Source organism: Eleutherodactylus coqui, chromosome 8 (genome assembly GCF_035609145.1).
Source record: "Eleutherodactylus coqui strain aEleCoq1 chromosome 8, aEleCoq1.hap1, whole genome shotgun sequence".
NCBI lineage: Eukaryota > Metazoa > Chordata > Amphibia > Anura > Eleutherodactylidae > Eleutherodactylus > Eleutherodactylus coqui.
This window is the reverse complement of record NC_089844.1, coordinates 170,603,632-170,617,023: the sequence shown is the minus strand read 5'-3', so window position 1 is coordinate 170,617,023 and position 13,392 is coordinate 170,603,632. Positions and strand designations below refer to the sequence as shown.

Sequence of the window (13,392 nt, the reverse complement as noted above, 5' to 3'; positions counted from 1 at the left end):
CCCAGTCAGACTGGGGTTCTTTAGAAGTGGACACATGTAGTTACAACTCCGTGTGGACCCACAGCATGGGTGGCTCCCTGGAACCCACCGGCGGTACATAAAAATATCCCATTGCATTGCCCATCACAGCTGAGGTAATAATGTCATGTTTAATGCAGGTGGGCTTCGGCCCACACTGCATGCCCCAGTCAGACTGGGGTTCTTTAGAAGTGGACACAGATGCATTTACAACTCCCTGTGGACCCACAGCATGGGTGGGTGCCAGGAAGCCACCGGCGGTACATAAATATATCCCATTGCATTGCCCATCACAGCTGAGGTAATAATGTCATGTTTAATGCAGGTGGGTTTCGGCCCACACTGCATGCCCCAGTCAGACTGGGGTTCTTTAGAAGTGGGCACAGATGCATTTACAACTCCCTGTGGACCCACAGCATGGGTGGCTCCCTGGAACTCACCGGCGGTACATAAATATATCCCATTGCATTGCCCATCACAGCTGATGTAACGTCAGCTGTAATGCAGGTGGGCTAAAAATTAATTGGATTACACTGTAGGCGAGGGCCCCAAAAATTGGTGTACCAACAGTACTAATGTACCTGAGAAAAATTGCCCATGCCCAACCGAGAGGGCAGGTGAAACCCATTAATCGCTTTGGTTAATGTGGCTTAATTGGTAACTAGGCCTGGAGGCAGCCCAGTTAAAATAAAAATTGGTTCAGGTGAAAGTTTCAGTGCTTTAATGAGCATTGAAACGTATAAAAATTGTTTAGAAAAATTATATGACTGAGCCTTGTGGGCCTAAGAAAAATTGCCCGTTCGGCGTGATTATGTGAGGTTTCAGGAAGAGGAGCAGGAGGAGGAGGAAGAATATTATACACAGATTGATGAAGCAGAAAGGTCCCCGTTTTGAATGGTGATAGAGAACACTGCTTCCATCCGCGGGTGCAGCCTACGTCTTGCTTAGGTATCGCTGCTGTCCGCTGGTGGAGAAGAGAAGTCTGGGGAAATCCAGGCTTTGTTCATCTTGATGAGTGTAAGCCTGTCGGCACTGTCGGTTGACAGGCGGGTACGCTTATCCGTGATGATTCCCCCAGCCGCACTAAACACACTCTCTGACAAGACGCTAGCCGCAGGACAAGCAAGCACCTCCAGGGCAAACAGCGCGAGTTCAGGCCACGTGTCCAGCTTCAACACCCAGTAGTTGTAGGGGGCAGAGGCGTCAACGAGGACGGTCGTGCGATCGGCTACGTACTCCCTCACCATCCTTTTACTGTGCTCCCGCCGACTCAGCCTTGACTGGGGACCGGTGACACAGTCTTGCTGGGGAGCCATAAAGCTGTCAAAGGCCTTAGAGAGTGTTCCCCTGCCTGCGCTGTACATGCTGCCTGATCTCTTCGCCTCCCCTGCTCCTGGGCCGCTGAAATGCGCCATCGGCCACTAGCGCTGTCGGATGGGAAGTTTACCATCAGTTCGTCCACCAGCGCCCTGTGGTATAGCATCATTCTCGAACCCCTTTCCTCTTCGGGAATGAGAGTGGAAAGGCTCTCCTTATACCGTGGGTCGAGCAGTGTGTACACCCAGTAATCCGTAGTGGCCAGAATGCGTGTAACGCGAGGGTCACGAGAAAGGCACCCTAACATGAAGTCAGCCATGTGTGCCGGGGTACCTGTACGCAACACATGGCTGTCCTCACTAGGAAGATCACTTTCAGGATCCTCCTCCTCCTCCTCCTCCTCTGGCCATACACGCTGAAAGGATGACAGGCCAGCTGCATCTGTACCCTCAGCAGTGGGCCAAGCTGTCTCTTCCCCCTCCTCCTCATGTTCCTCCCCCTCCTCCTCCTCCTCCTCTGCCCATACACGCTGAAAGGATAACCGGCAAGCAGCATCTGTCCCCTCAGCAGTGGGCCAAGCTGTCTCTTCCCCCTCCTCCTCATGCTCCTCCCCCTCCTCCTCCTCCTCAACGCGCTGAGATATAGACATGAGGTTGCTCTGACTATCCAGCGACATACTGTCTTCCCCCGCCTCCGTTTCTGATTCCAAAGCGTCTGCCTTTATGGTTTGCAGGGAACTTCTCAAGAGGCATAGCAGAGGACTGGTGACGCTAATGATTGCAGCATCCCCGCTCACCATCTGGGTAGACTCCTCAAAGTTTCCAAGGACCTGGCAGATGGCTGCCAACCAGGCCCACTCTTCTGTAAATAATTGAGGAGGCTGACTCCCACTGCGCCACCCATGTTGGAGTTCGTATTCCGCTATAGCTCTACGCTGCTCATAGAGTCTGGCCAACATGTGGAGCATAGAGTTCCACTGTGTGGGCACGTCGCACAGCAGTCGGTGCACTGGCAGATTAAACCGATGTTGCAGGGTCCGCAGGGTGGCAGCGTGCGTGTGGGATTTGCGGAAATGTGCGCAGAGCCGGCGCACCTTTCCGAGCAGGTATGACAAGCATGGGTAGCTTTTCAGAAAGCGCTGAACCACCAAATTAAACACATGGGCCAGGCATGGCACATGCGTGAGGCTGCCGAGCTGCAGAGCCGCCACCAGGTTACGGCCATTGTCACACACGACCATGCCCGGTTGGAGGCTCAGCGGCGCAAGCCAGCGGTCGGTCTGCTCTGTCAGACCCTGCAGCAGTTCGTGGGCCGTGTGCCTCTTCTCTCCTAAGCTGAGTAGTTTCAGCACGGCCTGCTGACGCTTGCCCACCGCTGTGCTGCCATGCCGCGTGACACCGACTGCTGGCGACGTGCTGCTGCTGACACATCTTGATTGCGAGACAGAGGTTGCGTAGGAGGAGGGTGATTTAGTGGAGGAAGCATACACCCCTGCAGATACCACCACCGAGCTGGGGCACGCAATTCTGGGGGTGGGTAGGACGTGAGTAGTCCCAGGCTCTGACTCTGTCCCAGCCTGCACTAAATTCACCCAATGTGCCGTCAGGGAGATATAGTGGCCCTGCCCGCCTGTGCTTGTCCACGTGTCTGTTGTTAAGTGGACCTTGGCAGTAACCGCATTGGTGAGGGCGCGTACAATGTTGCGGGAGACGTGGTCGTGCAGGCCTGGGACGGCACATCGGGAAAAGTAGTGGCGACTGGGAACCGAGTAGCGCGGGGCCGCCGCCGCCATCATGCTTTTGAAAGCCTCTGTTTCCACAAGCCTATACGGCAGCATCTCTAGGCTGATCAATTTGGCTATGTGCACGTTTAACGCTTCAGCGTGCGGGTGCGTGGCGTCGTACTTGCGCTTGCACTCAAACAGTGGCGCTAGCGATGTCTGGACGCTACGCTGAGAGACATTGATGGATGGGGCCGAGGACAGCGGAGGTGAGGGTGTGGGTGCAGGCCAGGAGACGGTACTGCCTGTGTCCTCAGAGGGGGGTTGGATCTCAGTGGCAGGTTGGGGCACAGGGGGAGAGGCAGTGGTGCAAACCGGAGGCGGTGAACGGGCATCGTCCCACCTTGTGGGGTGCTTGGCCATCATATGCCTGCGTATGCTGGTGGTGGTGCCTCCCCAGCTGATCTTGGCGCGACAAAGGTTGCACACCACTGTTCGTCGGTCGTCAGGCGTCTCTGTGAAAAACTGCCACACCGTAGAGCACCTTGACCTCTGCAGGTTTGGCATGGCGCGAGGGGGCGCTTTGGGAACCAGTTGGTGGATTATTTGGTCTGGCCCTGCCTCTACCCCTGGCCACCGCACTGGCTCGGCCTGTGCCCACACCCTGACTTGGGCCTCCGCGTCCTCGCCCGCGTCCACGTCCTATAGGCCTACCCCTACCCCTCAGCATGGTGTATTACCAGTAGTGCAGAAACAGAACGCTGTAATTAAATGTGCCGCTTATTGGCCTGTGGTTGGAGGCTGACTTCGTTTACGGAACGCCAGGAAATAATTTGGCGCAAGCCTGCTGTAACACTTAGCTGGCTGCGTATGATTTTGTAGAACTACTACACCCAGCACACACGGACCCAGAACACTGAGCACAGTCACAGGCAGGCCAAATAGATTTTTTGCCCAATATTTTTTAGAAAAGGCCCACTGCGTATATTCAATCAATAATATATGTCTTCTGGCCCTGCCTCCACACTTCTGTCCCTGGAGTATGTATAATTACTGCAGTGCGCAATGCTCTGCACGGCCGATATACCAAAAAAAAAAAATGTGCAACACTGCAAAAAGCAGCCTCCACACTACTGCACACGGTTAGATGTGGCCCTAAGAAGGACCGTTGGGGTTCTTGAAGCCTACACTAACTCCTAACACTCTCCCTACAGCAGCTCCAACACGATACCACTGTCCCTCAGCTATGTCACAACGCATCTGTGGCGAGCCGCGGGAGGGGCCGATTTATATACTTGGGTGACACCTGATCTCCCCAGCCACTCACAGCAGGGGGGTGGTATAGGGCTTGAACGTCGCAGGGGGAAGTTGTAATGCCTTCCTTGTCTTTCAATTGGCCAGAAAAGTGCGCTAACATGTCAGAGATGAAAGTGAAAGTAACCCGAACATCGCGTGGTGCTCGTTACGAGTAACGAGCATCTCGAACACGCTAATACTCGAACGAGTATCAAGCTCGGACGAGTACGTTCGCTCACCTCTAGTGATAACCTTATTCTCTGAGTCGGCACGATTCCAGCGATACCAAGTTTATACAGTTTTTATGTTTTGCTATTTTTGTACATTTAAAACATTTTTTTTCTTAAGGCCTCATGTCCACGGGGAAAATCAGGCCCGCTACGGATTCTCCATGGAGAATCTGTAGCGGGTCCCTCCTGCCCTGCGGACATGAGCGCTGAAAATAAGAATTAACTTACCTCTCGCACGCTCCGGATCTTCCCTTCGCCACGGCTTCATCTTCTCTCTGTTGCGGCCAGATCTTCTTTCTTCGGCCCGGCGGATGCGCAGGGCACGTCGGTTGCGTGCCTCGCGCATGCGCCGGCCCAAAGAAAGAAGATCCGGCCGCGACGGAGAGAAGATGAAGCCGCGGCGAAGGGAAGATCCGGAGCAGGTGAGTAAATTCCGATTTTGATCTCACGCGGATCTGGACGGCTTCCATAGGCTTCAATAGAAGCCTGCGGGAGCCGTCCCCGCGGGAGACACACACGAAAATGGAGCATGGTCCAGATTTTTTCATGCTCCATTTTAAAAAAAATCACTTTTATTGACCATCCACGGGTATTTATCTACCCGCGGGTGGTCAATGCATCCCTATGGGATGCAGATCCGCGGGCAGGAGAAGTGTTAAAATCCGCTGCGGATTTTAATTCTTCTTTTGCCCGTGGACATGAGGCCTAAAGGTTTGCTTTTGTATTGCCACATTCCAAGAGCCGTAGTAATGTTATTTTCCCATTGCCAGCGCTCTAGAAGGCCGTGGTTTTTGCAGGATGAACTCCAGTCTTCATTTATCTAATTTTTAGGAACATGTAAAATTTTGATCGCTTTTTATTCCATTTTTTCTAGTGGCAAGATTAACAAAATCTGTAATTCTGGCATGGTTTTTCTTTTTCACTGCATTCTCTGAGCAGTATAAATAATGTATTAAAGTCATTCTACAGGCCGGTACGATTATGCCAACACCAAATTGTGATAGTTTTTTTTTCTTTTTCACGACCTTGTAACACTTTAATAAAAAAAAAAATAATACAAGTGTAAATCACCCCTCTTTTGCCATATCTATAATAAAAAAATCTAAATCATAAAAGAAAAATACATGTTTGGTATTGCCGCGTCCGTAAATGTCTGATCTTTCAAAATAGTGCATTATTTACCCCGAACGGTGAATGTCGTCCGAAAAAAAATAAAGAACACCACAAATGCACTTTTTCAGTCACCCTGTCTCCCAGAAAAAATGCAATAAAAATCGATCAAAAAGTCATATGTATTCCGGATTTGTACTAACGTGAACTACAGGACATCACGCAAAAAATGAACCCTTGCTCAAGTATGTCAACGGAAAAATAAAAAACTTTTATTTTCTGCGCGCGCAGAAGATGCAGCAGAAAATAATTTTTAAAAATTAAATGTCTTTGAAAAAAATACAAGTGCTACAGCAAAAAAAAACCTATACAAGTTTGGTATCATAGGAATCGTACTGACCCATAGAATAAAGTTATCATGTCCTTTTTGTTGCAGTTTGTGTGCCGTAAAAACAAAACGTACTGAAAGATGGCGGAATGTCATTTTTTTTCCATTTTACTCCACTTTACTACCTTAAATAGCACCATTAAAAAATACAACTCGTCCCGCAAAAAACAAGCCCTCATACAGCGATGTCGATGAATAAATAAAGGAGTTATGATTTTTTTAAAATGGGGGGAGGAAAAAAAGAAATGGGGGGGCCGTGTCATTAAGGGGTTAAATATTGTACTAACTTCCTCCTCTGGGTCATTACGAGGCAGGGATACCACATGTGTAATTTTATTTTTAATTTTTTACAAAGTAAAGGGAGACAAGTGTTTTTGTTTTAATTTTTTAACTTTTTTTTTGTCCCTTTAGGGGACTTCCACAGAGACCCATCAGGACCCCCTGATCATTATCCGGGGGTCCGATGGTGACAGCCCTTTACATGCTGAAGTCACATAGACTGCAGCATTTAAAGGGTTAACACAGCAGAGATTGGAGGTTTTCTTTGATCTCTGCTTTAAGAGCTGGTGCCTGACTGTCCTCTCACAGCCAAGCACCAGCTCTCCCTGCCACAGAGACCATCAACTTGCTTCTGACAAGCCGATGGTCTCTATGGCAACCTGTAAACAAACTAGTGCAGGAGTTTGAATTCAGAAGCGGGAGATTGCCGGCAGATCGGCAATATCTCCCAGCTTCTGTTTTTCAAAGTCCTGGACTAGTTCTCTGTGGGACTGTGCAGGCAGAGCACACTGCCACAGCTTACGACATTGTGCTCTGCAGCTCCCATAGTGATGCATAGCCCGGAAATGTTCCGGGCTATATCGCTATGGGCAGTGGAGCTCGTCTCGGAAAATTTCCGGGCGTGCCACTCAAGGGGTTAAAGGAGTAAAGGTCTTCCTGCAGACACCTGCGTGACGCTACTGAGGATTACTTCTCATGCACGGAAAAGGAAACAAAACCAGCAATAAATTCAGTGCAGGACATTTAATTTTCTTTTGTTTGCACATATAAATCTAGTTACAGAGGTATCTGCTGGTGAGGAGCCATATTGTCCCGGGTGCCGTATGATATAGTCCACTCCATCTAGCTCCAAGCACTGGTCCAGGAGCTGACTCTCTTCTCAGGAATCCCGGCCACCTCCATTAGGCTTTAGCTTCCTTCCAGATCCCTGATGAGCGGTGAGTTGTGTCTTCTCAGAGATTGCAGGAACTTATCCTTGTCTTTATTTCCCCAGGATTTAACATGATCATAGAGCTCTCGCATCTTCTCCTGATCGGTGTTTCTACTGTGCACCATGTTATATGCTTCACATGACAGCAATCCGTCCTGAAGGAGATCATCTAGTATCAGAGCCACCAGAGTCACCCGCTGTATCAGGTCAGTACGATGTTTGTCCACAAAATGCTTCTCATCTGTAATCAGAACAAACAACATGAGACGGGTTTTCTATCATACATGTTCTCTCTTAATATCTGGTTGGGAATCCTGGCTTGATATCGCACTTGTCAACATACGATTTCCCCATGAATGCGAGTCGATTTTATGTCAAAACCTCCTCTCATCACTTTGGGAGAGAAGCCGCAGCAGAGGATCACGTAGTTTTTCCCATTGTTTTCAATAGGAGACCTCACATTGTGGGTGCCTAGCTTAAGGTGTGATGCTGCTGCTAGCCCCATTGAATACATGTGAGGGCACGCACAAAGATAGGGCATGCCACAATTCGTTTCCCGCATCGCAGTGCAATATGGGGGGAAAAAATCAGTCATATATATGACCCCATTTAAAAGAATGGGGTTTATATTCATGTGAGATTTGTGTACCTCACAACGCATAAATTTGGCGTGATTTTCTACATGCCACTGTTTTGGGATGTGCTCCAGCTTAAAGCGTTGCCAACCATCCATAACTTTCTAGACAATATTCTCCGCAGCCCACTTGGAAAAAAACTGATGTGACCATTTTTTCCCTTGAAGCGGGAGGAGTGTGCGGTTATCAGGACTAACGCTCATCATTTCACAGGTCCCAGTAAATGCCGCTCGTGTGTTTCTGCCCGACTGAATGATTCCTTCTGGTTTTCTAATCTGTAAAAGTTGGCTGATAAGTTAACAAATAAAATAGACATCTGTGTGGGAGACCTGCTGGAGCCGCGGGGGACTGCAGTGTCTGCACCTCTGTAGTGTACAGAAGTTGTTGTGCACATGTTCTGGAAGTTTCTGGATGGTCTATGTAGTCTTGTGCTTATGTGTATTTCCACTGTCTTCTATGTGTATGAATATGATGTATATTGCACTTCTGCAGCACTGAATGGGTACTGTCTGGGTCATGTCTGGAAATGTATCTATTTGTTTGTCATGTGACCTTGTCATACATATGTGGTTTGCAGGTGCATGTCTTAGAGTCTTCTTTTGGAGGAGCAAGAGTGAGACAGAGGGAAGGAGAGAAAGAGAGTCTGGCCCGTACTCAGACACCTTCAGTCTGAGTACAAGAAAAGATGGAAGAGGCTGAGCGGATAGCTTGTTGATGCTGTGAACCCTCTTCTCCCCCCCCCCCTCTTTTTGTGAGGTTTCTGGCCGTGCGGCGTGAGGTGAAGGGTATTGCAGAGATCCATGAGAGGGGACCGGTAGAGTGTTGGTGGAGTTCTTCAAGAGATGGTGTCCGCACCCAGAGAACTACAGATAACTAGGCCTGTGTAAGTCACCCTGTTCTCCCGTGTTTCCTCCCTGTCGCTTCACGTGTTCTGATACCTCACTGTATTCCCGGTGGATGTAAAGAGGACCGTTGTGGATTGTCTATTCAAGTTTCTCAGTAAACGGCTTCATTGACCGTACCCGGTTTGGCCTTTAAATTCTACCTCGTGTGTGTGTACTCTTATTTCCTTCCTGGAAAGATCACAGCGGAGGAAGGAACCGTGGCGTCACCCGTGGCAAAAAGGACTAAAGTAATCCACCAATGGGTTTCCTGATTTGATATAGACTGCCTGCGCCCCTTGGACATGTCCCTGGTAACCCTCCGGGTGGGAGATGGTAGAACCACCATGACAAGTGAACTATTGTACCCCCACTGTCTTCTAGGCTGGGGCCCGCTCCTCGGTCGCTGTAGTTGCACCGCTGTCACCATTGAGCAGGACATATATTCTCATTAGGTTTATGTTTCCCACACTTACTCCCACATTGGGTTATACTGAGTATAAGGAGCCTCCCGCCTGCTGCTCACCTCCCGCCTGCTGCTCACCTCCCGCTGCTGCTCCTTGGTCTTCCCTCTTGGCTGGCTCCTGGGATGCACAACCGCTCACTGAGATACAGAGAAGAGAACATCAGGCCGGCGTCACACACATGTTTTTGCACACGCAGTACACAGTAAATAGAACCCATTGAACCCATGCTCTATTTTCCAGCACATTTACACAGGGAAGGAACACACACTGAACTAATTACACTAACTGCCCATTTCAATTATTGGGAGCATGATTGTGTGCACTCTGCAGCATGGAAAAAAGTACAGTAAAACACGCTCTAAGGGCACCTTCACACGGGCGTGAAAATCGTGCAAGATTTGTGTGTTGCAATATGCATAAATCTCACACAAATATGAACCCCATTCTTTTCAATGGGTTCATACAGATCAGCGATGTTTTCCCGCATTGGTACTGCGATGCGGCAAACACATTGCAGCATGTCTTATCTTTCTGCATGCTCTCGGATCGCAGTCCATTGTCTAACCCCATTGAAAGCAATGGGAGGGGAGAACTCCTGGATCTTCTGCCACAGCTGTGACCGCCACGGAGGAGACTCCCTTCATCCCCGAAGTGATGCAAAGCTATTTTAAATGGAAACACCTCGCATCCACGGGGCTTTCACATGGTGGGGAGTGCGATATCAGCCAGTGAATCACAGCCCAATATCGCACTCAACAGTGTGGAGGAGCCCTAAGAAAGCTATGCGAACACTCGTTCACCGGTACTGCAAGTGCATCATGTTATATGTCGTGTTACATGGGACTGCAGGTGACATCTACTAGATTATCTGTCCTCAGAGAGTTATCACTGTAATATATGTGGTCTTACATGGGACTGGAGGTGACATCTACTACATTATCTGTTCTCAGGGAGCTATCACTGTTATCTGTGGTCTTACATAGGACTGCAGGTGACATCTACTACATTACCTGTATTCAGAGTGTTATCACTGTGTTACCTGTGGTGTTACATGGGCTACTACTTCACACTGATGAAGGTCAAAAACCCTGAATCAGCTGTCTGTACATGGAGTCTGGCTTTTCTTTTAATTCCCTGTCATTGTTACAAGGTTTGTATAAAAAGTCTGACTTTGGCTTGAAGTAATGTTGCCTTCAAATAGGTGGCACTCTGGAGGCTTAATTCCATCTCCCTTATTTACATATGACTGTGGGTCAGATCTACTACATTATCTGTCCTCAGGGAGATTTCACTGTGTTATCTGTGGTCTTACATAGGACTGCAGGTGAAATTACTACAGTATCTGTATTGAGAGAGATTTCACTGTGTTATCTGTGGGGTTACATAGGGCTGCAGGGAACATCTACTGCATTACCCCGTTTCCCTGAAAATAAGACATACCCCAAAAATAAGAAATAGCTTGATTTTTCAGGATTTTTGAGGATGCAGAATTATTTTTCAGGCTTTTTAAGTATGCTTGAAATATTAGCCCTGCTCCAAAATTAGGACCTAGTTACAGTTAATAAGAAAAAGCTATTTAAATAGTGACCAGGCAGCTATACATGTAAAAAAGTTAAATCTTTTGGAGCAAAAATTAATATAAGACACTGTCTTATTTTGGGGGAAACAGGGGACTGTGGGTCACATCTACTGCATTGTCTGTCCTCAGAGACATCAGTGTGTTATCTGCAATGTTATATAGGGCTGCGGGTGACATCTACTATATTATCTGTCCTCATAGTTATCACTGTGTTATCTGTGGGGTTACATAGGGCTGCGGGTGACATCTACTACATTATCTGTATTCAGAGATATCACTGTGTTATCTGTGGGGTTATAGAGGGCTGCAGGTCACATCTACTGCATTATCTGCCCTCAGAGATATCACTGTGTTATCTGCAGTGTTACATAGGACTGCAGGTCACATCTACTACATTATCTGTCCTCAGAGATATCACTGTGTTATCTGCAGTGTTACATAGGACTGCAGGTGATATCTACTACATTATCTGTACTCAGAGAGTTATATATGCCTAAAGAGTGAAATGACTAATCCAGCTCTGCTACATCTGCAGCTGTGCTGCCTGGATATTTTGCTACATTGTTTCCTGTTCTAGTGGGATCTCTACAGCTGGCTGTATTCTTGCAGGATATTCTTGTTCTTACCCGTCTTTAAGGCGGTCCTGAGGTTCTCGGCCGCCTGTCTTTCATCTATGGCTTCTAGAACGCCCAGTGTCACCTCAATCCCGTAGGACTCTTTGTAGAAGCTTATGATGAACCTGGCCACGTCCTCCTCGTCCGCCTCCTCCAGCTTACCATAGGGGATCTGGCTGTACCCTTCCTTAAACTCCCAGTCATTTAACTTGTTCTTGAACCTCTTAAAGGACTTTTTCCCCAGGTTCTCCAGAGCCCGGACCAGGACGTCTCGCACCGTTTTCCCCATCTCCTTCTATGTACGTGTGAGCCTAATCCTCTACAGACCTGCTGAAACTGAAAGGAAGGTGTTCTGCACAATTTCCTGTTATTCCCACCATTAGATTGAAGTTCGGCCTCCTTTCTAAGTACTTTCAGTTTTCTTGCCCACTTTTATCACAGCGAAGGACGAGTCGTAGAGGTTGATCTATAGAGGGTTATACTTCTCCTGCAGCGCATAGTAATGTATACAGAGGTGGAAGCTACTCTGGCCGCTCCCTAAGATTCAAGTTCAAACTTTGCTTTCTGGCAGAAGTTCAGTCCCAGTGAAATGTTTATCTTCTGCAGCAAAGGCTTGTTAACTGCTGGGAATGAGCTTAATGGCATTTTTATACGGGCTGACAGTCGTTTAAACAACTGATGAGTGCTGATGCCACCGCATGGTCTTCAACACTCAGGCAGAGCGTTTACACTTCTCGCTGGATCGCTGGGTTCTCACTGAGCATTTACACGCAACGAGAAGCTAGCCAGGGTTTTACAACTGTGAACGAATACTGAGTGATTTCTTTTGCATTTACACTGAATAATTATCGCTAAAATGTGTTTGTTTGAACTAATTTTGAGCGATAGTTGGAACATGTAAATGGGCCATTACAGTCACAGGCCCAAAGGCATTCCTTACAGGATCACATCTTCTGGGTTTCAGGGCCTTTAAAGGTACTGTGCCACCTATGTGTCATCACAAAATTACCTCTTGTGTAAGTTGGGATTTTTATATTAGCCATGTTTTTAGGATTTATTTTTCTTAATTTTTGAGGTCACAATCTACTTTTAATAAAATGCTAAATTCCTGCAGCTCTCACACTGAACACTAACGTAATAATTGTCTGACACTTTCTATTCTGTAGAGAAAACTTCTCAGCCATCATCTCATCATCATAACAGGTTGGATTAGAATGAAAGGTGACAACTCTATGTAGATAAAACATGATCCACCATTCACAATAGGTGATGGTGGCAGCTCACCTCCTCCTCTTCCCTGCACAAGTCACAGGATGCCCACCACACTCTCCCATAGAAATGAATAGGGGATGGTCATACCTCACCTCCTCCCCCTTCCCTGCACAGGTCACAACACATGCCCACAACACTCTCTCATAGAAGTCATTGACACCCTTTCTTCTATTGTGTCTATAGTTCAATTATTTAATAAAAGTAATAATAATAATCTTTATTTATATAGCGCCAACATAGTCCGCAGCGCTTACAATACAGGGGAAATAAAACAAGACAACGGTTACATGAAGTAATCAGTTGATGGAAACAGTAGGGGTGAGGGTCCTGCTCCAACAAGCTTACATACTACAGATAATAGGGGTGGAGATGTGCACGGTATGGCGAGGTGGAGAGTGAGGGATGCTATACACACAGACAATGGTCAGGCCGTATAGTGGCGGAATCAGGATGACTGCAGGTGCCGGTTGATTAAGGCTAGCAGGGATTGCAGTCTGTGGGACAGGGAACATGTTATCAGGCGGAGTACATTGGGGTTTGGTTTAGGGGATATGGTATGCCTCCCTGAAGAGGTGCATTTTTTGAGTACGCCTGAAGTTTAGTGTGTCAGTGATTGCCCAGATATTTTTTGGTAGCGCATTCCAGAGGACTGGTG

The 13,392-nt window shown here is 47.8% G+C and overlaps 1 protein-coding gene across 2 annotated transcripts; it reads right to left on the bottom strand.

Annotated features, from left to right (window-relative positions):
* Positions 1 to 7,087: 7,087 nt before the first annotated feature.
* On the bottom strand, positions 7,088 to 11,978 carry LOC136577165 (apoptosis-associated speck-like protein containing a CARD). 2 transcript variants are annotated; one of them, XM_066576946.1, is made up of 3 exons: positions 11,478 to 11,978; positions 9,332 to 9,409; positions 7,088 to 7,530 (listed from the first exon to the last, which is right to left on the bottom strand). In XM_066576946.1, exons 1-3 carry the CDS (start codon positions 11,752 to 11,754, stop codon positions 7,268 to 7,270), a joined length of 618 nt encoding a protein of 205 aa, XP_066433043.1. In that variant the 5' UTR covers positions 11,755 to 11,978; the 3' UTR covers positions 7,088 to 7,267. The 2 variants fall into 2 exon arrangements, with proteins under 2 accessions (XP_066433043.1, XP_066433044.1); XM_066576947.1 differs by having other exon boundaries at positions 9,350 to 9,409; positions 11,478 to 11,977.
* Between the last annotated feature and the right edge of the window lie 1,414 nt (positions 11,979 to 13,392).

Excerpts from the sequence above, each read along its gene's own strand:
- LOC136577165 (XM_066576946.1), bottom strand. The coding sequence starts at position 11,754 with ATGGGGAAAACGGTGCGAGACGTCCTGGTCCGGGCTCTGGAGAACCTG. Across the intron at positions 9,410-11,477 it reads CAGGACCGCCTTAAAGACGG|TGAGCGGTTGTGCATCCCAG; the intron begins GTAAGAACAAGA and ends TCTGTATCTCAG. Across the intron at positions 7,531-9,331 it reads AGGTGAGCAGCAGGCGGGAG|ATGAGAAGCATTTTGTGGAC; the intron begins GTGAGCAGCAGG and ends TTCTGATTACAG.